At 41.1% G+C, this 25,027-nt stretch overlaps 2 protein-coding genes across 52 annotated transcripts in view; one reads left to right on the top strand and one right to left on the bottom strand.

Annotated features, from left to right (window-relative positions):
* PRELID3A (PRELI domain containing 3A) overlaps positions 1-25,027 on the bottom strand; it is a 109,249-nt gene that overhangs the window by 7,407 nt on the left and 76,815 nt on the right. For 6 of the 32 annotated variants that reach the window (XM_082354894.1, XM_082354890.1, XM_082354883.1 and 3 more), the window contains 2 exons: positions 24,929-24,992; positions 14,844-16,448 (listed from right to left, as the gene is read on the bottom strand). The exons of 2 other annotated variants lie outside the window; for them this stretch is intronic. In XM_082354894.1, coding sequence (XP_082211020.1) covers positions 16,281-16,448; positions 24,929-24,992 — 232 coding nt within the window. In that variant the 3' untranslated portion in view covers positions 14,844-16,280. Of the gene's footprint in view, positions 1-14,041; positions 14,495-14,843; positions 16,449-17,869; positions 17,916-17,983; positions 18,161-24,924; positions 24,993-25,027 lie in introns of those variants that run through there. 24 more of the 32 variants (XR_014234296.1, XR_014234298.1, XR_014234299.1 and 21 more) reach the window with 14 other exon arrangements.
* The window catches only part of SPIRE1 (spire type actin nucleation factor 1), a 219,072-nt gene that overhangs the window by 182,549 nt on the left and 11,496 nt on the right, over positions 1-25,027 (top strand). For 11 of the 20 annotated variants that reach the window (XM_082354800.1, XM_082354812.1, XM_082354811.1 and 8 more), the window contains 8 exons: positions 6,889-6,976; positions 11,485-11,627; positions 13,861-14,034; positions 17,832-17,969; positions 18,558-18,628; positions 19,149-19,176; positions 19,273-19,409; positions 21,689-21,776. In XM_082354800.1, coding sequence (XP_082210926.1) covers positions 6,889-6,976; positions 11,485-11,627; positions 13,861-14,034; positions 17,832-17,969; positions 18,558-18,628; positions 19,149-19,176; positions 19,273-19,409; positions 21,689-21,776 — 867 coding nt within the window. Of the gene's footprint in view, positions 1-6,888; positions 6,977-11,484; positions 11,628-13,860; positions 14,035-17,831; positions 17,970-18,557; positions 18,629-19,148; positions 19,177-19,272; positions 19,410-21,688; positions 24,928-25,027 lie in introns of those variants that run through there. The other 9 variants (XM_082354814.1, XM_082354816.1, XM_082354813.1 and 6 more) reach the window with 6 other exon arrangements.

The raw sequence follows: 25,027 nt of genomic DNA, 5'->3' as shown, positions 1-25,027 counted from the left end.
CTGGTTAAAGCCAACTCAGAAAGATGTCTCTTGTAAAGCCTGATAATTAACCGATGTTTCTATAGACATGAATGAAGCACCTTGAGACTCAAGCCGGGTTTCCTTACAGTGTGAGTTAGTCAGGAACGTGCCATGGGCTCTGGCTCTGCTTTGTGGACAGTACACGAAGACAGGTCCCTTTGTGTCAGCCACCACCGTGTCCTCCATCTGAGGTCTCTTCCAGCTCCAGAATGTGGCAGTTCTGCCCATAAGTATGAAAGCGGAAAAGAGGCTGAGGAGTCCTGCCTTCTCTAAATTGATGGGTGGGTGTTCTTTTCCCCACCTTAATGAATTCCTGATGTCAGGGAATTCCTAAACCAAGACTGATTTATCTCTGGTCCTATTTGCTCACTTATAAAAATGGCTATAGATACTTTGATATATCCCACATCACATTGCACAGTGTCTTCATTCACATTTTATAGTAACGTTTTTTCACACTTTTTTCTTTAACTCTTCTATTTTTCCTTTTCGCCAACTTCTTTTTTTTCCAATGCCTCTGCATTTTTTCCATTCATGTATTTACCAAATGCCTTCAGTAAGCAGTAAAGGGACAGCAGTGCAATAGGCTTTGTCCCCTTGCTCATAATCCAAATGGGAAATAAGAAGCATACACTGAGTCATTACACGTGTTTGGTGAGTGCTCGCGGCCTGCCAGGCACCTTTTGAGCCACCTGTGTGTGATGCCACCAGGGGGCCGGGGGCTGGAGAAGCCTCAAGGAGAGGGAGGACCTGGGCTGAGGAGTCAGGTGAGGAGAGCAGTGGGCAGAGGGCTTCCACTGTTTGTGGCACGTGCCAGGCCACGTCACAGCCGGTCTCCTGTTTCTCCCCTATTGGCGTGGACTTCCCCTGGGGGCGGAGGAGCGGACTGACCCCGCCTCTCTGACTTGTCTAAAGCATTCCTGTTGGAGGTTGCACAGGAACAAAGACTTAAGACTCAGGCCTGTAGTGGGAGGACAGTGGAGGCCAAATAACGAAGAAGCTCAGAAAAGGCTGGTCTTACTCTTTTCTTCCATCCCCTCAATTTTATCACCACTTCCCCATTTTTCTTCCTTCCCTCCCATTTACTTAGTGGCTTCCAAAATTTTTTTTTAAGGACCAAAACTTTTTCTTCACATCAAAGCTGTAGAAATACAAGGCGGGTCAGCTAGAAATGGAGGCGGGGCTAGGCCCTGCCCTCCGCTCCCTACCCCGCCACCTCCCCATCTTCATGCCTTTTCCATTCTCAGAGGAAGTGTCCCCTAGGAAGTCCCAGCACGCCTGACACTGAGCTCGTCCCGCTGCGGACAGGGCACCGTACTCACTCCTGGAGGAAGTGCTGCTGTGCACGATCACATGTCTCCTGCTGGCCTTGCAGTCTCTCCACCGGAGGTTTTTCCCTCAGGTTTAAGAAATACCTTCCAGGGGAATTCTCTGGTGGTCCAGTGGTTAGGACTGCAGGCTCTCACTGCCAAGGGCCTGGGTTCAATCCCTGGTTGGGGAACTAAGATCCTACAAGCCATGCGGCGTGGCCAAAAACAAAAATTAAAACAGACCAAAAAAACCCTTCCAGCCACCAGAATACCGACTGTATGGTGAACTCTTTCATACATGATCTCATTTAATTTTCTCTTCCACAGAGACTTCATACTAAGAGGTAACTGCCACCGTTCCAGGGTAGCAGCTCTGCTCACCACTGCAGACATATTTCATTTGATTCCATTGTGCACCACAAAGTTCCTGTTGCCCCTTGCTGTCTTTGAGGTTAACTTAAACTTGGGCCCAAATTATCACAAAGAACAGGTTCCTGTCTAAATATTCCCCACTGAGTAGTGAATTTCCCTGTAGAGTCAATATATTATTATGTCAGATATTCTTATGAAATGGAATATTAATGGATTATTTACTTTATCAACATAAACTCAGCTGCTTTATGTAGAAAGAAAAACTCCTTAATCCTGTTCAGAGCCATGAGATGATGACTTGCCCTCAGTCTTCTTAATGCCCTGCGTCCTTTGTTCCATCAAGGAAATGCATTTTCTTCCTTTCTGTCAAGTGAGACCTCCAGTTGCAGAACCAGTAAAGGGACTTTTTTTTCTCTTAGATTTACCCAGCAGCTTTGTGCGTTTAAATTATAATAGTTAAATAATCAGCATTAACTACAAGCTTGAATTGATGTCTTTTAAAGTTTCTAGTTGTGAAACTGGGCTATTGGTAGTGACCTAGAGACCTTATACCCTGCTTGAGGCCATAGGAATAGGTTATCTAATCTGCCATTTTGCCAGAACTGGAACTAACCCATGTTTTTTACTTAACAAAATATTATGAGCATTTTCCCATCTGATTAATCCTTTTTCAACATGATGCCAAATATCTGTGTGGTATTCTATCATAATAATTTGCCATATTATATTTAACCTGTCTTTGACAAAAAGTCCCCTGTCTTTGAACATTTAAGCTGTTTCCAGTTTTCTGTTATTATAAATAACAATAATATTGTGAACATCCTTATGATACATTTTTGCTTTGAATTATTTTTCAGGATATTTCTAGAAGAATGTTTGCTAGATGAAAGAATGTACATATTTATAGCTTTTGATACATATTGCCAAGTTCCTTAAAGAAAGCTCTAATATCTACTTTTTATTGAGCCAACTCTATGTTATACTTTAGGTATTATAAATTGATCAGACCCTAGAAGTAGCTATGATCCTTATATAAAAGATAAGGAAACAGACACACAGAAAGGTGTTGTCTTTGAACTAAGATTGTTAAAGAGTAAATTATAGAGACGGATTTGAAACCCAAGTCTAACTCCAAAATCTGCATATCTCATAAACTTTCTAGTATTCCAACTAGCAGTACATGAGAATGCTTGAATTTAAAATAACTTACACTGGAAAGGGGCTTAGAAATCTTGTTCAACGTCATTACTTTTCAGTGAGAAAACTGAGCCCCTAGTAGAGATAGAGACCAACTTTAAAAAGTCAAACAAATTTTCAGTAGCAGAATCCCTGCTAAACCAGACCTCCCAACACCAGATCTTTTTCCATCACTTTTTTTTTCTCTTCCTAAAACTCTAAACCTCAGTGTTTCTTGCTTATCTTTAATAACCTCTGCTAACCTATCCCAAGTAACATTTTAAAAGTCAAGATAAGCTTTGATTGGAGCTATATCAAAGCTTTCAGTAGGAAAGCTAAGCAAAGGAGCTGTATCTGTGCCTTCACTGAGATTCTTTTCAGGAAGAGGGAGATTTTCCTTCCTGTTAAGTGAGTTAGGTGCCCAGGCTGGCATCTGAGACAATTCTGGCAGCCTTCAGTGACAGCACCACCCTGGGAGCAAAGCTGCGGGACTTCTGACAGTGACCTCATTGCATCCAGGACCTGATTTAAGAGTCACTGGTCAGGACATAGAACTAGAAAAGGCCTAACTTAGTGTCAGAGACTAGTAACTTGGATCAGACAATACAAATAAGCAAATTTCCGAAACCAGACCAGGCCGTAGAAAAGACTAATGTTAAGAGATGTCAGAGACCCATTGAAACACCTCAGTCAGGCAGAAAGTGTTTAGTCAATGGGAGTGGACATGACAGGGACACCACACGCCCCCTGGTTCCTTTCTGGGCGTCTCCGTGACTCCTCCGGGGCAGGAACTAATCCTGGTGAAGATTAGTTTTCTTTCTTTCTTCCTTTCTCTCTTTCTTTCTTCTGTTCTCTCTTTCTTTCTATAAAGTAAATACTTTATAGTTGATGTATAATATTATACGTTACAGGTGTAAAATACAGTAACTGACAATTTTTAAAGGTTATCCTCCATTTATACTCATTAAAGAATATTGGCTATATTCCCCGTGTTGTACGATATATACTTGTAGCTTATTTTATTTTATTTTTAAATTTTATTTATTTATTTATTTGGCTGCATTGGGTCTTCATTGCTGTGCGCGGGCTTTCTCTAGTTGCGGCGAGCAGGGGCTACTCTTCATTGCGTTGCGCAGGCGTCTCATTGTGGTGGCTTGTCTTGTTGCGGAGCACAGGCTCTAGGTGTGCAGGCTTCAGTAGTTGTGGCATGCGGGCTCAGTAGTTGTGGCACATGGGCTTAGTTGCTCCATGGCATGTGGGATCTTCCTGGACCAGGGCTTGAACCCGAGTCCCCTGCATTGGCAGGCGGATTCTTAACCACTGCACCACCAGGGAAGCCCTTGTAGCTTATTTTATACATAGTAGTTTGTACCTCTTAATCCCCTACCCCTCTATTGCCCCTCCCCCACTGCCTCTCACCACTGGTAATCACTAGTTTGTTCTCTGTATCTGTGAGTCTGCTTCTTTTTTGTTATATTCACTAGTTTGTCGTATTTTTTAGATCCCACATATAATTGAGATCATACAGTATTTGCCTTTCTCTGACTTATTTCACTCAGCACAGTGCCCTCCAAATCCATCCATGTTGCTGCAAATGGCATAATTTTCTTTTTCATGGCTGAGTAATATTCCATTGTATGTATATGTGTGTTTGTGTGCATGTGTATATATATATATATATATATATATATATATATACCACATCTTCTTTAGCCACTCATCTATTGGTGGACAGTTAGGTTGCTTCCATATCTTGGCTACTGTAAATAATACTGCTGTGAACATTGGAGTCCATGTATCTTTCTGAATTAGTGGTTTTGTTTTTTTCAGATACATACCCAGGAGTGGAATTGCTGGGTTATATGGTAGTTCTATTTTTAGATTATTGAGACATCACCATACTGTTTTTCACAGTGGCTAGACCAATTTACATTCTTGTCAATAGAGTACCAGGGTTCCCTTTTCTCCACATCCTCTCCAGCATTTATTTGTGGGGTTGTTTTTGTTTTTTGATGATAGCGATTCTGACAACAAAATGACAGGTGTGAGGTGATAGCTCATTGTGGTTTTGATTTGCACTTCCCTGATGATTAGCTGTGTTGAGCATCTTTTCACGTGCCTGTTGGCCACCTGCATTTCCTGTTTGAAAAAATGTCTGTTCAGTTCTTCTGCCCATTTTTTAATCTGTTTTTTTTTGATGTTTAATAGTATGAACTGTTTATATATGTTGGATATTAACCCCTTATCAGTCATACCATTTGCAAATACTTTCTCCCCTTTAGTAGGTTGTCTTTTCATTTTGTCAGTGGTTTCCTTTGATGTGCAAAAGGAAGTTTAAGTTTAATTAGGTCCCATTTGTTTATTTTTGCTTTTATTTCCTGTTTTAAGAGACGGATCCAAAAAAATATTGCTATGATTTACGTCAAAGACTGTTCTGCCTATGTTTTCCTCTGCATTTAGGTCTTTAATCCAGTTTGAGTTTATTTTTTTAATGGTAGGATTAGTTTTCAAGTAGTCTGAAAGTGGGTGCAGCTGCCTGAGGTGGGCATGCATGGCCAGAGGACCAACCACAGCTTCTGGGAGCAAATCCCAAGAGGCCCTGAGCCACACCCCACCCCCGCAATGGCCCTGTCTCCCGCACTGACCTGCATCCGCCCTGCCTGCCCAGGACAGGCTCTTGGCTGTTCTCAGTGGGAGGATTTCAGACCAGTAAGTAGTGGGGTGCAAGGCATGGACATGTCTCAGACTTATGTGAAATTAGGCTGTAAAAATGATTCTAGGGAAGGTTGGCTGAAATATTTGCGATGGGGATGGTTTCTGCTGTTTGTTTCTAGCTCCCACCTCATAACTACTGGAAAGTCCTGGTATGACTCCTTTTTTCTTTTTCTATGAGATACTCTTAGCTTTTATTTCCTTTTTGACCTTCCATAAGCAGAAGGGGATTATGGTAGTTCTTGCTGGCTTTTCTGGAGACTTGTGTGACCTCCAGCGTGTCTGGGGTGAGGCTTTGCTTACGTTGCCTGGCTTGTTCTTGGTGGTGAGTATCAAGAATGCAGAGGTTGCTGCTCAGACTGGCTTTGTTTGGACTTTGTGGTTTACAAGGCTTTCTTCTTCTCTTGTTCCTTGGCCAGATCCTTTGTAGTGAGGCGTGTTCAAAACTAATGCTTTCAGCAGTAGGTTTTAGGTAAAGCCAGTTTTTAGTGAATGGCTAATTCTTAAAGTCACCTTAACTAAGTAGGTCAGAGAGAATTTTCGCTATTTGTTTCACGTAGTCATAGATGAATATATTAACCTAACTTTCTTGTATATTTAAAAATGTTTAGCAGTTTTCTATACATATTATGGAAATAAGTTGTCTTCTAGTTAATGTATATCCCCTGTCACGTAGTAAATAGTAAATTTTTCATGAATAAATATTATACTTTATTTTGGTATAGTCTAAAACAAATTAAGAAGGTCTCTTCTCACTGGTAATAGGAATTTAAACTTTATTTGGCACAATGCAGACATTTTTCTAGATTCATATGACATTTCATGAAATATTTTTCATTCATTCAGCAAATATTTATTCATTACTTAGTAAGTGATGGATTTGGTACTAGGTAACAACGATGAACAAGATACACCACATCTATCCTTGTGGGGTTCCAAGTCTATTACTTTTATAAATGTGTTAAATACTCCACTAATGATAATATTAATCACCATTTCTTGTGTGCTAGGTAATGTGGTAAGCATTTTAAATGTGTTCTCAGATCTGTCCTTGCAGTGACCTATGGAAATTATGAAACTAAGATAAGAAACTTGCTCAGTGTCACATCTCTCTAATGAGGGACAAAGCCAGGGCACAACCCAGACATGTCTAATTTTAGATCCCTTCTAGCTTGTCTCCAACCTGCCTTGAACCTTTGACATTAAAATTTGGTGCCTCATGTTAAATATTTATGAATGAACATTATTAATTAGCATGAGATCTCTCTCTGTCTCTGTCTGCCTGTGCCTTTCTCAGGAAGAAACTCTGCCCAGGTCAGCCAGCAGCAGTGCATCTCCCTCCTTCCTTGAAGCTCCCTTTCTGGAGGCTGTGTCCACAAGGAAGAGTGAGTATTTGTAGTACAAAGAACTAGTGTCAGATGCCTTAAAAAACATACTTGACCTAAAAAAGGGAATCCCAAAGTGCCTTGTTGTCATTTGGGGTAACTAGTTAATTAAAGAACTAACCCTGGCATTTCACTAGTCAGGAAGAGAAATATTGTTATTTTCCTAGAATGACATCATAAGGTAGGGCTAAACTGGCAGTTGGGTCTCAGATTCTCACCTTATAACAAATCAGTCACCTTTGGGCTTACAGATAATAGTTGTAGGGAATAGGTCAACTGTCTGTATGTATTTTTTAGATTAATTACCTCCTTATCTAAATTTAAGCCAGAAGCTCTGAATAATCACACTTGTTATCCCCCCTACACACACACACACACACACACACACACACACACACACATCGTTACCCACATACACGTGTAGATAGTAAAAACACCTTTATAACTCTTCAGGCAATACAGAATCTAAAGTTAAGTGATTTAAAAAAATACTATTGGTAATCTTTTCATTTATAAGACCAATATAAAAAATTAAAAATTATATATTAAAGGGGAGGATTCTGGGAATATGGCAGAGTAGGAGGCACCGGAATTTGTCTTTCCACCTAGACAATAATTGTAGTGGTAGAATCTGTCTGATGTAATTATTTTTGGAACTCTGGAGTTTGTTGAATGCCTAAAACTTCCAGGGTTAATTTCAGTAGATTTCAGCTCATAGCACAGTGGCAGCTACTCATCCCCCACCCCCAGCCACATGACAGGCAGCTGTGTGCTGTTCTTAGAGCAGCTTGCAGGAGCCAGGGTGGACAAAAAGGACCCTGTCCTCCAAATATTGGGGATCTGTCCTCTGATTGCTGATTACTGCTTCTGATTTCAAAGGTGCAAAGAGGCAGGCAGCCATTGTTGCACTGTTGCTAGCTTCACCCCCTCCCCTCTAGCTGAAGTCATCTCCAGGGGATTTAAAGGGCTGGTGCCTTTCCCCCACCCCTTCATTTTTCATGTTTCCCCTTTTGAGAGTGAAAAGCCTAGAACATTCAAAAACAATGGCATATGCACATGGGAGAATTAGAAAGTGACTATGAATGCCCAGGGAATGGCTCATAAAAGACCTGAGGAAATGTTAAGTTTACACCTCAGGCTGATCTTCAGAGATCAGCCTTCAACAGTAAGAAAAACAATAAACAAAAACAATAACAAAACCCAACAAACCCTGGGGAAGGGGAAAATCTGACTTCCAGATTTACCACATTGATAAATTCAAATGTTCAGTGTTCAACAAAAAATCACAAGGAATATAAAGAAACAGGAAAGTATGGCTCATTCAGAAGAACAAAATAACAGAAACAGGTCCCAGAAAAAGACCTGATGACAGATATACTAGACAAAGACATTAAAACAACAATTTTAAAGATGCTCAAAGAAATAAAGGAAGATGTGAAGAAAGTTGAAAAAAAACAATGTGTGAACAAAATGGAAATATCAATAGAGAGAAAACCTAGAAAGAAACAAAAAAGAAATTCTGGGGCTGAAAAGTACAATAACTGATATGAAAAATTCACTAGACGCATTCAAAGACAGATCTGAGTAGGCAAAAGAAAGAATTAGCAAGTGGAAATTATCAAGACTGAAGAATAGAAAGAAAAAAGATTGAAAAAAGCAGAGACTAAGGGACCTGTGGAACACCATCAAATGGACCAACATATGCGTGTGGGAGTCCCAGGAGCAAAGGATAAAGAAAGGGGCAGAATATTTGCAGAAATAATGGCTAAAACTTCCTAAGTTTGATGAAAGACATGAATATAAATATCCAAGAAGCTCAACTGAGGTGAAGTCAAGAGACCGACACCAAGACACATTACAGGTATCCCCTGCTTTTCAAAAGTTCACCTTATGTCCCTTCACTTTTACAAAAGACCTACATTGGTACCTGTTTTCACTAACTGAAAGAAATCAGCAGAGGATTTTTGCTTTTACAAAAAAAAAAGCTGAAAAGCAAAAATAGTGTTCAGGGCTTCCCTGGTGGCACAGTGGTTAAGAATCCACCTGCCAATGCAGGGGACACGGCTTCGAGCCCTGGTCCAGGAAGATCCCACATGCCGCAGAGCAGATAAGCCCGTGTGCCACAACTACTGAGCCTGCGCTCTAGAGCCCGCATGCCACAACTTCTGAAGCTCACGTGCCTAGAGCCCGTGCTCCGCAACAAGAGAAGCCACTGCAGTGAGAAGCCTGCGCACCACAACCAAGAGTAGCCCCTGCTCACCGCAACTAGAGAAAGCCTGCGTGCAGCAATGAAGACCCAACGCAGCCAAAAATAAAAATAAATAAAATAAATAAATTTAAATCTCCAGCCCAATTTTCTAAAAAAAAAAAAAAATAGTGTTCAGCCTTTGCATCAGGCCACCATAACTTTGAACTGTGTCTGTGAGCATCTGTGCTTTACCTTGATTTATTTTGTGCATTCACTAGCAAGATGTGTCCTAAGGTATTTGCTTCTTTGCTTTATACCATTTCAGTTTATGAAAGGATTCATAGGAATACTCTTTCAGATAGTGGGGGAAACCTGTATATTCAAAATTTCAAAAGACAAAGAATCTTGAAAGCAGCAAGAGAGAAGAGTGTCATCACACACAAGGGATCCTCAGTAAGATTTTCAGCAGACTTCTCATCAGAAACTTTGGAGGCTAGTAGACCCTGGGCCACTATATTCTAAGTGCTAAAAGAAAAAAGTCATTAACCGAGAATCCTATATCTGGCAAAACTGTCCTTCGAGAGTGAGGGAGAAATCAAGACATTCTCATATAAACAAAAGCTGAGGGAACTCAAGACCATTAGACCTTCCCTTCAAGAAATGCTCAACAGGGTCCTGTAGGGTGATATGATAGGACACTAGACAGTAACTCAAAGCCATATGGAGAAATGAAGATCTCAATAAAGATAAATAGATGGGCAATTATGAAAGCTAATATTATTATAACAATGGTTTGTAACTGTACTTTTTGTTTTCTGCATGATTTAACAAATTAATACATTTAAAGAAAAAAAGAACTATTATTATAAAAGCTAGTTTTACTGTAACTTTGGTTTGTAATTCCAAATCTTGTTTTCTATATAATTTGAGAGACTTAAGCATTTACAAGAATTATTAGTCTGTTTTGCGGCAGACAATATATAAAGATGTAATTCTGTGACACCATGAACTAAAAGGGATGCGGACAGAGCTGTATAGGAGCAGAGGATTTTTGTGTTACTGAAGTTAAGCAGGTATTAATCCAAATTATAGTGTTATGAAGTTAGGATCTTAAATATAATCCCTATGGTAACCACAAAGAAAATAGCTATAGGATATAAACAAAAAGTAAATGAGAAAGGAATTTAAACATTTCACTATAAAAAATCAGCTAAACACAAAAGAGGACAGGAATGCAGAAAATGAGGAATGAAATGCTATAAGGCATATAGAAAACAAATAGCACAATGACAGAAGTAAGTCCCTTCTTATCAGTAATTACTTTCAATGTAAATGGATTAAACTCTCTAATCAAAAGACAGATATTTGCAGAATGGATAAACACATGATCCAACTACATGCTGTGTACAAGAGACTCCTTGAGATGCAAAGACATAAACAGATTGAAAGTGAAAGGACAGAAAAAGATATTCCATGCAGAGAGTAACCAAAAGTGAGCTGGGGTGGCTACCAATTGATTAGAAATCAATAACAGAAGTAAAGCTCTGACAGCAGAAATGATTTCTGTTGTCCTCCTTATGTTTCCAAAATGTGAATCAGACCCTGAGACATTCTCCTTTTAAACCCTGTCCCCAAATATTCCTAGGCAGAGGAGCAGTAGCATATATAGTATTAACATTGAAGCTGGAATTTATTTTTTGAAATTTAAATAAAGCTTGATTTAAACCTAAGGATAAAATGTCTTGATACACATCAAGAAGAAAGAGTTTTCATATTTTATTTTCAAAAAGGAGAATGTAAAAGGAGGGTACACTTGAGAATTTTGGTATGATTTGACACACAGAATACATAATTTTTACATGCTTTTAAAATAAAGCCCAAGATCTATTTCTTGAATTTTTTGCTCTTAAAATTTTTTATTGAATACAAGTCTTTTGTCCAATTAAAAAAAATTTTAAATAAAGCCTGACTGTTCAATTGCAAAATTCTGTGGAAAATAACATGGCATTTGTATTACAAATCTGAGAGACTATTTATATTGTGTTTTATGCATGAATTTGAATGAATGTTAAAAACTGTTTTTTCCTTTTCCGTGCTATTTATGTAGCAAGTTTATCTTGCAAAGATTCTTCTATAACAGTCCTTCCAGTATCCCCCTAGGGACCTCCAATCTTAATATATACCTCTCCAACAAAATAAACACTTCATCTTTGAATGCAGTGTTTGTCACAAATGACAAAGGGTTTTCTGTTAGAAATTCAAAACCTAAGTTTTTTTTATAAGAGAGTTGATTTCAATGTGGTTCATTCCGTTTCTTTAGACCCTCCAAAGTTCTTGCCCATATCCTCCACACCCCAGCCAGAACGACGGCAGCCACCCCAGAGACGACATTCCATTGAAAAGGAAACACCCACTAACGTGAGACAGTTCCTGCCAGCGTCCAGGCAGAGCTCCCGGTCTCTCGTAAGTAACCGACAGACTCTGCAGAGTAACTTGTGAGCAGTTAGAGGGTCTGGAATCATTAGCTTCCTTGAGAAGCTTCCAAAAGCTAGACTGAACTTTAAATAACCTTATTGGTTTTTAGTAGCTACAGAAAACCAAACCTAAGAGTAACCCAAATGAAGTCTGACCATTCTTTGTTCGTTTAAAGTACTTTTTTTTTCCCAGAAGACTTATTAATGGTTGAAAGTATGGATATTTATTAAAGAAATACTTTCTTCCTTTCAAAGGGCATTAATCCACTTAAAAATTGTTGAAACTAAACAGAAAACTTAGTGAAGTCTGACTACAGTAGACTCTTTTATTGAGGCAGAAGTCCAAGGGGAGAATTTTGATCCATGAAAAACCATTGTTAATTGTTTTCAAGCATGTTTTGTGATATTGGAGCCAAAGCAGCTATTTGGACGGGTTGACAGTTTTTGCTGTTTTCCGGAGACTTCCAGGCTCATGTAGTGGCTACTCATTTCTCAGACAGGGGATGTGGCACACAGGGCCCTTCCAGGAAGAGCTAACAGGTCTGCCAGCCAGAGGAAGCCTGCGAAGATTCTTTCTGTCCCACTTGACTTCTGAAATACTTGCAGGCAAGATGCAGGGCTTCAGTCAATAATTCTAGCAGCAGCCAACCCGATACCTAATCGTTCTTCAGATTCTCATGAATAAAACACTGGACTACACGCAGTCCATACTTTTAGGCTGTGATGAATCATCAGGGGTTCAAATGAAGCAGTGATAGAGGTCCCTCCGTCCAGGTGAAGGGAGATAGTATGGATCTTGTGAAGAAACAAAGTTTGAACTACACTGATAGTGTTGAAATTTGATCAGTCTTCTCTATTCCCAAATAATGTGATTAAAGAACTAATGATTTCGTGGCAACTCCTGATAGGATTCCTCTAACTCCTAAATAATCACCACACACTGATATATGGTGAAATACAGCCTCATCAGTGGTTTACCAACTGTAAAACAGAACTCTAACCCGACAGGTTCAAAGTTTAAAATCCAAAGACTTCTGTTAATAAGTTATTTACCAAAATACACAGTTATTGTCACACCTGAAAAATATTGTCACAACTGAAAAAGAGAGAACTCCTTTGGGTTTTTTTTTTTCCACAAGTCCAACGATTAGGTGATTCTTTTCTTCACAGCTTTTCCTAGAAGTCAGTTTAGCATTCAGCTGTGTACCTGGCCTTGTGATCATATGACATCATTGTTGAGGTTAGACTTAAATTTTAAAATTATCAGTATAAAGAAACTGTCAGATCAACTACAAGGATTTTTTGGCTAGTGATGGAAGCTTTACCAAGAAAGGCCCGTGAGGTATATTTCCTGGCGAAGGGGAACTCAGTGTGTGTGTGGTCCGGCTGTCAGTTGTTTTTTGTGGAGAAGGAGAGGAAGATACAACCCACATGCCATGGCGGAGAAGGGGCTCAGTGAGCAGGCAGGGGAGACCTGTGGTCGGCACAGAACTCTGCCCCCGAAGTGCCTCTAGACACCAGCTGAGACAAAAGAACCTCCAGGTCAAAGTCCTGACTTTTCTTGCCAGTAGCTTACCTTGGGAAATCCATAAAATCACACTCCTTTAATGGTAGTGCCGTCTAGCTTGGTAAGTATTGTTTTTAAAAGTATGATAATTTAAAATTTTAGCTATATTTTAGAAAACATGGAATCGTTTTGTATTTATAAGCTCTCAACTAAAAATGGCAGAAATGTCTTTGTTGTTACTCATTTTCATTTTTATTGTATCTTCCTCCCTTTCCTTAGGATGTTGAAAGTGTAATTCTTTTCATCATTTGGTCAGATGATTGTGGGTGACGCCTCTAAATGAAGGCGACTTGTCTTTAAGTACCGACCGGGGGAGGGGCGGCTGTGTGGTGTATGTTTCTGCATTCGCCTCTGGCCTGCATCCCACGGAGCCCGTGTGCAGGAGACTCAGTGTTCACAGGACAACCGAGTTCCAGAGAGCTTAAGTGTTGCCATGTGAATTCTGAGGTTCTCTAGGCATGGTTGGGCTCCTGATTGATACATGTGGATGCAGACGATGGCATGGACTTGCATGTGGAATCTACCATAACGTCCTCCGTGGTGTTTATTTTTGTTTCATGCTCTATAATCGCTATTTGTAGGTCACTCATGTTCAGCATTATTTTCTCCTTTTCTTTTTCCCCTGCCATTTTCTTTTCCTTTATCTATTGTTCAGGTTCCTAGGATAACCAGAGTATGGCCAAGGACACCTTTCCGACCGCTTTTTTCTACCCTTCAAACAGCTTCTCTGCTCGGCTCTCACCCTTTGGAGGCAGCCTTGTTGGGGGTAGCAGGGGCTATGTATTATCTGTGTGAGAGAGCTTTTACCAGCAGGTGGAAATCCGCAAAGGTTGGCCTCTTTCTGCTGGTTCTGGGAATTATTTTCCTCTCTGCCTCTTTGGCAGTGATCCCTCAGCTACCGCACTCTGCAAAAATTAACAGCTTAGATGGACACTTTGCTTCTGACTGTTGATTCCAATCTTTGGTAGATGCATAGATCACACCATGATCTCAATTGACGGGACGATAGTGAAAGGACAACAAACTCAGAATGCAGCGGCATCAGCACAGAGGGGCTATGGGCGGTGCTTCTGAGCCCCCTGATTGAACCACGTTCCCCCACACCCCCACCCCCAGATCAGGACCTTCCCCCAGCCCAGAGCCGCCCCACCCTCAGAAGAGCCGTTGCCCATATACTCAGCTGCCTGGCCAGGGAGGCTCGGGCACTCTTTCTCTTCTCCAGCACCTTTAAAGCTGTGTTGTGATGGTCAGGATATTATGTGGTTGTTATGAAAAAACACCGTGCTTCTCTGTAGAGAGAAATTGGAAGTCTTTTTTAATTGATGTGATTATTTAAAATATTTTAAATAATTCTCATTTTGTATTGTTTTTGAGATTTTCATACAGAATACATTTTTTAAAGGAAGTATAATAGTTTCCAAACTTAAGTGGGATAGAAAGCCTTGGACCATATTGAGGTTTCCCCTGCCCCCAGTGTGACCCGAGCTGCTGACCTGCTGACCAGGTGTCGGCAGCCGCCCAGCCCGGCTCTCCACAGTCCTCTGTTCACCAGACCTGTCCTGGATAAGCGAACCAGCAGCTGGTTTCTTTGTTTTTCTTTATGACCCATCTTGGTTTAGAAAAGAGACTGAATGTAAATGAGGTACAACAGATTCCTTTCTCTATATTTGCCGTGAAATACAGGATAAATCTCTTCTTTTTTTCACTTTAGATCTGGCCCTGTGAGCACATGGTCAGATGCGGAGGTGGCATTTAATCCTGTCCCTCCTGCTGCTGTTTCTGAATATCTGCTGACATTTTATTTTTATTTTCAACCCTCCCCAAACAGTCTGTCTACTAAGTCTACATGTGACTTTAGACAGAGAATTCACCTTGAAATTTAAAAGTGAACTTGAAAAAAGAGTAATTAAACTTAATATTTGCTATTTTTATTTAAATCTGCCTTCCTTTGGTTTATTAGAAACAAAAACCAATGGTTGTTTTGGATAATTGTCAAATATCTGCTACTTATTTATGAAGTTTTTGCTAACCTAGAACACTCTATAAAATATGACCATTTCCACTTCTCTGGCTCAGTAACCAGGTTATACACCATGCTCTCTGATTTCTGTGCTCCCTAACTCTGACCCCTTTTGAATGGTAAATATAACCAGAATATTTAACAAAAACTCAGCCATTTTAGTGACGTACGTAACAGTGAGTTCTAAAGGCACATCTGCTCCTACAGTACTGTAATCTCTATTAAAACTCTTTAAGATTTAGCTTCCCTTTCCTAAATTTGGAAGCCACACTGAAGCACAGAGCAGCCAGAGAATCAGAGTTGTACTGCTCTGGTCCCTGGAGTCCATGCCATGAACTGAGGTCAGTGCCTGCTGCAGGCGTGACCCTGCCCATCATAACAACAGGGACTAGGGCTCGGCTCATGGGTAGAACCCTGAGTGCTCTTCACAATTTGGGGCATCAGCATCTCAGCAAGATCTGTTAAGGTTTAATTTGGCTTTGGGGATGTTGAATTAATATTTTTTGTCAGTTGAAAAAAATAATGAAAGCTATTCTAGTAACTAATATTTTCTTTCATGTTGCATTAAAGTTTTGTTGTCCTTGGGAAAGCACCAAAATTAAAACATTAGCATTTGACCTGATGGAAGGTATTTTACTAAAGGGTAATCTGCTTGAAATTTTAAAAAAGAACAAGAACACAAAAAAATCCACAATTTCTTATTACATCTGATGGAACACTCTATTTGTGTATGGGTCAAATCAGTAAGTTGGAAGTGTGCTTGACTGGGCCCTTTTATGACTTGAGACTGAGGAGCGGGAACTGCAGGCTGTCTGGGTTGCTGTGTATGGAGCATCCCCACCACCCAGGCATCGCAGCTGTGACGTTGGCACCATCGCCATCTTCCTAATACACGACAGCCAATCTCAGGGAGTGGTCTTCTGCTTGTTTGCTAGATTCATACATTATTTTACTCCAGCTCAGCAATTTTGTCACATAGGTAACTGTCAGAAAATGTACGATAGTCATGCTTGTTGCTGATGAATAAAGATGACCGTAGGGATACTTCTTATGAACTATGTCAGAAGCTGAGAAAAGTCGCTGTTCAGACGTGTGCAGCTGACCCTACTATCTGTGCACAGTTGTGATGCCCAGCGTTCGGAGGCGAGCCCGTTCCCACACTCTGTTCTCAGGGTCAAGCGAAGCTCAGGAAATATGGGACATGCCAACTTTGAAAGCTCTTCCTGTTGAAAGAAAATTGGGTGATGGTGGGTTTTTTTGAGTATTTCAGACATCCTAGAGCACATGAATTATCCTCCTACCCTCCAGATACTAAGCTCTTCATCTTAAACGTTCAATTGCAGGATCTTTTCCAAAACATTTTTAGCAAATTTAATCTTCCCTAAGTTAGCTTGAACAGAGATGATTTTGTATTGATTATTTGTAAGAAGCAGTAGTTCTGCAAACTATTTTTTTTTTTTAGTAAATGCTAATGTTTTTCAAGTTTGCAACCTAGATTTATTTTTGTTTTTCTCTGATTGAAAGACAGAACTAAATGTTAAAACTCCATAAACTGACTGCACTCATAGTCCTGTGCTGTCTCCTTTGGCTTGTTTGATTCCAGAATGCCTGTGCGCAGCACTATTGTGTGTGTGGGCGTGAGTTACAGCGTGTGTACACTGAGGACATCAGGGTTGTGTCGCTCCGCCACAATGGCCCTTGTGAAGCCCAGCAGGGTGCGGGCGCACAAAACCGTTCTGTCTTTCTACTGGGCCCACCAATCAAGCGCAGGGCCGGCTGGGGAGCAGATGGTGTGAGGCTCTTTATTCAGTGGGATCAGTTACATCAACATCTTCCTCCACTGTTGTTAGGGAAACCATTAACATAAGACAGCCAACTTCGATATTTATCGTCAGAGTTCTCTGAGTGTCTCCACATCTGTCCAGTGTGGGCTGTGCTTCCGTAGTTGTTTAAAAGTGATAAGAGATCTGGAGAGCGTGGGGCAGCCTGACGGGAGTGCCTGCTGGCTTCCAGGTCCAGTTCCACTCACACTGTTAGGAGTTTTTAGGCTGTGCTGATGTAACTTACCACTAAATAACGCTTCTCAATATCAATTACTAACCACCTTCTTTTGGCTATTCTGGGTACCACAAATCAGTTTTTAAAACAGTACCAATGTTGTAGATTTGCTATTTATCTATTAGCAGATATATACAACACAAAACGAAATAATATCTTTGTGTAATCATAGGAGAAAACTGACAGAAATTTGGTTTAGAACAATAACATTTTTTCCCTAAGATTTCAATGCATAGATATGTAGCTCCACTTCATGGAATAGAGATACCTGAGGCAAAACATCTAAACAAATGTGAGGAAATTTTATTAATTGGAAATTTCAGTGGCTACAGTGTTTCACATGGTCCCCGGAAGTTTTCTGCCATCTCTTGTCTCAGTGTAATTAGAAATTGTGTGGTCCCCAGAGTGAGCCAGCTCTGCTCCAGTGTTTACTGGGAAACCTCTTTTCTTCTCTGAAGCTACTAACCAGGTGACTGATCTGAAGGGGAACTTTGCCTTGCCAGAAGGGTGGTGGGAACTTCTTATTCATGTGGAATTTTGAATTTCAGGAGGAATTCTGCTACCCAGTGGAATGCCTAGCACTTACTGTGGAGGAGGTGATGCATATTCGTCAGGTCCTGGTGAAGGCGGAGCTGGAAAAATACCAACAGTATAAAGATGTCTACACTGCTCTGAAAAAAGGAAAGGTAGAGCCACTTACAGTTGATGGATCAGCAGGGTTAGAAGATCGGTCAGTCACAGGCATGTCCCCTGAGGACACTGTCTGCTGGCCAGATGGCATAGGACTTTGGGGGGATTCTAGGAGGTAAGAGGCTTACCCCGTGGCAGGCAGTCCCTCTTCTGCCTTGCTCACGAAAGTGAGTATTTTTATTTCTCCCTGAGAAATTGAAAACCAGAAGGTTAAAACCACCATAATAAATAATGGTATGCCTTCATAAAACAAGGTCTGCCCTTAGTTGTTATACTTTTAAAGGATTGTAGAGAAAATGTATCTGAGAAACAGAGAAGACTTTTTCAGAACCTTCTTCAGTTTGATTCCATGGTGGCAAGACCCTTGAGAACTGTGGCCTTTTATTACCATTTAAAGGTAGAATTATAATCAAATACAGAGCAGATTATAATTATCACAGAACCAAACTTAATAAAAGGGTCTCTAAATGCTCTTCTCCCTTTGTCTACTAAACTTTCCACATATAAATGTGTGTACAAACATGCAAATTAGGAAATTAACTATTGGCAATGCCTTTTTCTCCTTTAAAATTTTTATTTTTTAGCTCTGCTTTTGTTGCCGAACCAGGAGATTTTCCTTCTTCACTTGGTCTTATACCTGTCAGTTCTGTAAGAGGTAAGGCTTTTGTAATTGATGACAGCAGTCAAGGATCCACTGTTTCATCATTTTTCTCTGAGGAACAATATTAGAAATAATCCAGTCTGTTATCATGTGCTGTGCTTGTAAGTTAGTAATAGTGATTGCTTCAAGAGTGGACAATTATTTGATATTAAGCCTGGAAAGTTTCTCTGCATGTGTTTCTTTTCATATCCAAGATAGGTCTAATAATAATATGTCATGTTTGAACAGAAAAAAATAGATGTGACTGTCACGTGATCCCAGGATAGACAAGTAAGAAAATCCCAAACAGACGTAAGTTGATCCTTTCATAGGACACAGTGTAAGAGTTAAGTTTTACAGTGTGATTGTCTTTTTGGCAATCCAGTTGTCTCAATTTGTTACGTTCTGATAGAAGAAGCAGAGAGTCCAGGGGACTTACTGTAGAAATTCACAGCCACGCAGCCTGCGGCTTCTCTAACTCTGCAGTTGCGTTCATGGTTATCACGCTGAGTAACACTTCTGATTTTGTGTACAGGCCGGTGTGCTCACAGTGTTGCAAAAAGGTAAGCTAAGCTTAGTGAAATCACAACTTGTGCTAATTTTATTGACTCTGCCTCTTTAACAGTACTGCTCATTCTCAGTTTTATTTGGGATACTAGATGCGGCTGCCCTCCAAGCCATACTCCACCCTTCCTATCTTTTCATTGGGACCTTCTGCCTTGCAGAGAGGGGAAAGTTGTATGAGGCCAGAAAAACCCTCCACTGGCCACCATCGGCCACTTCGGAGCATTGCCAGGTGAGCAAGGGGCCGGGTCTCCAGAGCATCCTTTGTGAAAGACGAGAGCTCTTTTGAGGACAGTGGTGATATGGTGGGGTTTTGGCTTGCAGGGGTTTGGGTGGGTGGGTGAGTGGGTTGGTTTTAATATAGTTTTGACTTGTACACAAATCTCCAAAACTTGCCAAAGGTCACATGACAAGGGATGATGGCTAGCTCCCTGAAAGATACTTAATCTCACAGTTTAATTTTTTTTCTACTTTGGAAGTAATTACTTTTGTGTGTCCTTTAAAAGTCATCTTTAAAACTGACCTTGTTTTCAACGGAGTTGAAAACTTGCACCTAACAGTCTAATCTTTCTCTCCTTCTTTAGTTTTGAAAAAAATCTTTTTAATCCTGTGTTTACAGTAGTCTGTGATAACTTTGGCTTACTTTCCTATTGTAAAGGCAGAAATAAAGCTTTATGCCAAGAGCTGACAATTTAAAAGAAAAAAGGTGCCCAAATATCAAGCCCTTTGCATTTAATGCAGAGTAAGGTTAGTGTTGGTCCTTAAGAAAGACAGGAGGTCAGACCAGACGCTGGCAGGGCCCAGGGTATTGGGGTTTTATGCACCAGCAGCCCCCTGTTTGGGAGGGACACTGGTGTTGGTGCCAGATGCTGGACAGTGGCCATTCTGCATGTCAGGGTCTGTGGACAGTGAGGTGAGGGAGCTGAGAGCCCAGCAGTAACCTGTACCCGAGGTTCCTGCCCCTGTGCTCAGTCCCCATCCTGACCTCTGAGTATGGGCTGCTGTCCACGGGCTCAGGGCAGGCGAACTACAGTCTGTTCTTTCCTGCACTAGCTCTACGTTCCTGTTTGGTTTAATTAAAATAGTGAATGAGTAGATGGTTCCTAGTTATTTCCAAAAACTATCCAAAACATTTATGATGATTTGGTCTAGTTAACTCCAGCTCTCTGGAATCCAAATAGTCAGTCACCCAGATATAGAGAATTGTTGTGGAGGGGGAAGCACATTTGATAAATATGAAAATGAAAAGAAAGCTGGTCCAAAGATAATTTTTCAGGATTTGTCGTAGGATTAAGATAAATTTACTTCAGTTTCTTGTAGTCTGACCTACCATTCTACAGTTAACTAATGTTCATTAACCATGACACAGGGTCACTGGAGAAAGAACTTGAAGTTCTCTCTGAATCATCAGAGAGATTAGCAACATGTACTTCATTTCATTTCGGTTGTTGAAGTTCATGATCTATCTATGTATAGTAGTCAGGTGAATACTCTGAATATCCTATTTTCCAAAAATTCTAGAAGGGATACTAAGAGCTTTTAGTAGTAGTATTTTTTTTTTTATATAACGTTATTTATTTATTTTTATTTTTGGCTGTGTTGGGTTTTCGTTGCTGCGTGTGGGCTTTCTCTAGTTGCAGCGAGTGGGGGCTACTCTTCGTTGCAGTGTGCGGGCTTCTCACTGCAGTGGCTTCTCTTGTTGCGGAGCATGGGCTCTAGGTGCACAGGCTTCAGTAGTTGTGGCACACGGTCTCAGTAGTTGTGGCTCACAGGCTCTAGAGCGCAGGCTCAGTAATTGTGGCGCACGGGCTTAGTTTCTCCGCGGCATGTGGGATCTTCCCGGACCAGGGCTCGAATCCTTGTCCCCTGCATTGGCAGGTGGATTCTTAACCACTGCGCCACCAGCGAAGTCCCGTATTATTATTTCTTAATAAAAGGTTTCCTGGTTTCTTTCTTAAAAAATATTTTGTTTCTTTTTTTTTTAGTAATTTGACATGTCTTTATTTTTTTATTTTTGGCTGCGTTGGATCTTCTTTGCTGCGTGTGGGCTTTCTCTAGTTGTGGTGAGCGGGAGCTACTCTTCATTGCGGTGTGCAGGCTTCTCATTGCGGTGGCTTCTCTTGTTGCGGAGCACAGGCTCTAGGCACGCAGGCTTCAGTAGTTGCAGCACACGGGTCAGTTGTCGTGGCACATGGGCTTCAGCAGTTGTGGCGCACGGGCTTAGTTACTCTGCGGCATGTGGGATCTTCCCGTACCAGGAGTCGAACCCGTGTCCCCTGCATTGGCAGGTGGATTCTTAACCACTGCGCCACCAGAGAAGTCCCCAAAAATATTTGGAAAGTTGTTGCCAATTATAACTTCTTCTTTGGACAAAACTGACATGACTAAATCACCCACCCATTCCATCATGTTTTGCCAACAGATTTACTTTTTTTGCACATATTTTCTTAGTATTGCAGTAGAACTATAAGTAATAATAATGGATGTTGTACATGTTTTGTTTTTTTCCAGACTGTCCTCAAAATCCAAGTCTGTGGACAAATCAGATGAAGAACTCCAATTTCCCAAAGAGTTGATGGAGGACTGGAGCACCATGGAGGTGTGTGTAGACTGCAAAAAGTTCATTTCAGAAATCATCAACTCAAGCCGGCATAGCCTGGTGCTGGCCAACAAAAGAGCCCGATTGAAAAGGAAAACGCAGTCTTTCTACGTGTCCTCAGCAGGCCCTTCGGAGTACTGCCCTTCAGAGAGGACCATCAGTGAGGTCTGAGCCCCGTGCATTCGTGTGCAGAGTCGCATTTGCGAGAGAACACTGAGCGGGGCTGTCTTCTCGCTGCAGTTAACTGGTTCGGGTTTGCATGAGATCAGGGTTTTGCTGCATCACACTGTTCCACAGACTGAACACGGTGTTCATATCAGCCAGTCCCTTGTCTGCACTGAGAGAGGACAGTAGTTTGAAATTTGCTTCTCTTGTGTGTGGGGATTTGGAGGCCAGGAACTTTTTCCTTAGTTCAGTTCTCTACTGTCCCTCAAATAATTTTCTGACTGAGGCAGAAAGCTTCTGGTGTGAGAAATCGGTCTAACACAGGCATCGAAGTCAGCACAGTCTAAGCAGTAAGTCATATTGGCATTTCCACTTGACAGTGTTCCTACCTGATGCACACAGATCCCTGGAGGCTGGGCCAGGCTGTTACCGTCTCACAGCACAAAACCTACAAGGATTTGCTCATGCTCTCAAACTGGTTTTAAATTATTGTTGCTCTGAGATAAAGACTCGGGAGGGACTTTACTCCGTGCTCCAGTACAAAGCATCTGAATAAGCTGTATGCTCAAGTGGGCGCCCATGTCCCCCACGCTGTGTCTGTGCCCAGGCAGTGGGGCGGTGTCTCTTGAGGCAGGTGCAGGGCTTTCCTTATCTTGAATGTATTATGGTTACTAGTAGTTTTATATTGGAGGTCTAAGATTTAAAGTTTTGTGGCGTTTGGGGACAAGGGCAGGCTAGAAGTTTGTCCAGAAGTTGAGTATTTTGGCCAATAGGAGAAGGGCTGTGAGTGCGTCGGCCACACCGCAGGGAACGAGCTGGAGCGCCCACATTTCCAACCGTGGTTTTCATAACTTTAGTCTCGCCATCACGACTAAATTAAGCCACAATTTGGTACCTCAGTTCTCAAACTGAAATTTATTTTTATAAATGAATTTTAAAAGAAAAAACATGGTCTACTTCTTTAAAATTAACCTGCTGATTGATAGGCTTTGTGGATGCTTTTTGCACACGTTCTCCTTGTAAGTGACTTGAGTAGGACGGGTTTTGATGAAGCCAGGTTGAGGTAGCACCGTACACCTGTCATTTCTCGACTTGTGTGGCCCATTCCATGGCCGTCTTTATGATTTTGGTTCGCTCAGCAGACCAGCCAATCAAGTTGCCAGTCATGTTTGGAAGCTCGGTTAATGCACATGCACAGCAGTTTCCTGAACACTCTCTAGAACACATCTGTCGTCAGCGCCGTGACAGCACGGCTCACCAAAAGGCAGGGCAGTCACACTTCACACCACCTCACAATACAGGAACATTTCTATAGCGAATTAACAGTTAATACCTCAGAACTGCCCTGGTAGTGCTTTTACGTAACTGAAATTTATAAATTAGTAAATGGCTTAAAATTACTTACACTTACAAAATAAACTTTACCAATTGACTGAAGTAATGCATGTTAACAGTTTGTCTGTATTTGCATGTAAAAGTGGGCCACCAGAGAACCCTTACTGATTATGGAAATGTTTAAAGTTTTAAAGACTGTCACGTAAGAGCTTTAAACATTATATTGAGTGAATCTCATTTATAAAATTTTGGCGTGAGCAGCTTCTAAACAACCACCAGGAAGGGTGCAAGGGAGATGGGGTGGTGTTTGTATCCATGCACAGACCAGACCTAGGAGAGTGTGCTTTTTAAAATAACGACTAGTTTACAGGTGTTATTAAAACACAAGAAACTAAACCCCCCAAATGAGAATCCCGTCCACATTCACAAGGCACATAAAATCTAGCACATCTAGTCTTTGACTTCACTTCTCCAGGTTTGTGACACTGTGCAGGCTGTCTGGGCATCGTTGGCGCCTCTTAGCAGAGCGTCCACAGCACTAACGGGCTTTGCCAAGTGTATTGAAGAGGTCAAGTGGGTGGTAGGTCTCTGTGGGACAGTTTGCAGAAAGTACAGTAGAAAAAGGCACATGGAACAGCTAATATTGTAGAAATCAAATCAGCATCACTATCTGGTGCCAAAACAAATTCTTGCACTTACCCCCTCCCTTATCCATGGCAAGTATCCCCAGCACCTCAACCAAATCAGGTAACTTCCAGAGGGTCATTCACTGCCAGCCTGTGGGGCGTGCTTTCAGTCCTCAGCCTCGTTTGACCTGAGGCCTAGCTTCCTTCCTCCCTTCCTACTGGGATGACACACCTTCCCAGGCCTCCTCTTTGTCCTGGGTGTTGGCACTTACTTCTGGTCTGACAACAACAGCGTCATTGGCTGGCTGGTCTCCTAGAGCCTGATGTATCCCAGCGGGGGGCTTCACTTTCACCCTCTCCCTCCAGGCTCACACCCTCCCTTGCATCCCCTGCCTCATGAGCTCACCCTTCTCACAGCTGAACTTTCTATCAGTTCAGGATCGATAAGAAAGCTTGTAAATACTGTAATATAGTTATTAATATTTGAAAGGCGTTCATTCAGTGGACAATGAGAATTAACTCTCCCAAGGCAAGTAAAAGTTAAATCAAGTAATTGATTTGTACATCGACTTAACAGTCTTACTAGATTTCAAGTCTTAAGCCTTTCAAATTAAACCAGAAAGTTGTTATGTAGTTTTTAAAATGATCTTACATTTGATGAGATCCCGTGAACTCATAAACTCACGTCATGTGATTAGCACCGTGAGCGCATACCATGAATTTTTTAAGGCTTTTATTTTTCTAACTGTATTAATAAATGTTGTACTGATTTTAGGTGTCACATAGGAGACATGAAAGTTTTTAAATTATGTTGCTGTTTGCTAAAGCAAAATAGCAGACAATTTTGTACATGCAAAACTGTTGAAGGGCCATGGGGAAATGTGTACACGTTGACCTGGCTTCCTGTGTGTATAAAAGTCAAGGTACTGCTGGCATTCAGCATGACATGAAAGTACTAAACGTTTTCCATTAAAGTCTTTCATTTTAAAATTTATCGAGGGGAAAATAAATGACTTTCCATCATACCTTCTGTGTGGAGTTCCTGTTGTAAAATGATGATGTCTTTTGGTAACTAGCTGTTGGAAACCACCTAGGTTAGGAAGACAAGATATATTTATATGACAT

This window comes from Balaenoptera borealis (assembly GCF_965194805.1).
Source record: "Balaenoptera borealis genome assembly, chromosome: 14".
Lineage (NCBI taxonomy): Eukaryota > Metazoa > Chordata > Mammalia > Artiodactyla > Balaenopteridae > Balaenoptera > Balaenoptera borealis.
This window is presented reverse-complemented; position numbering and strand designations above follow the sequence as displayed.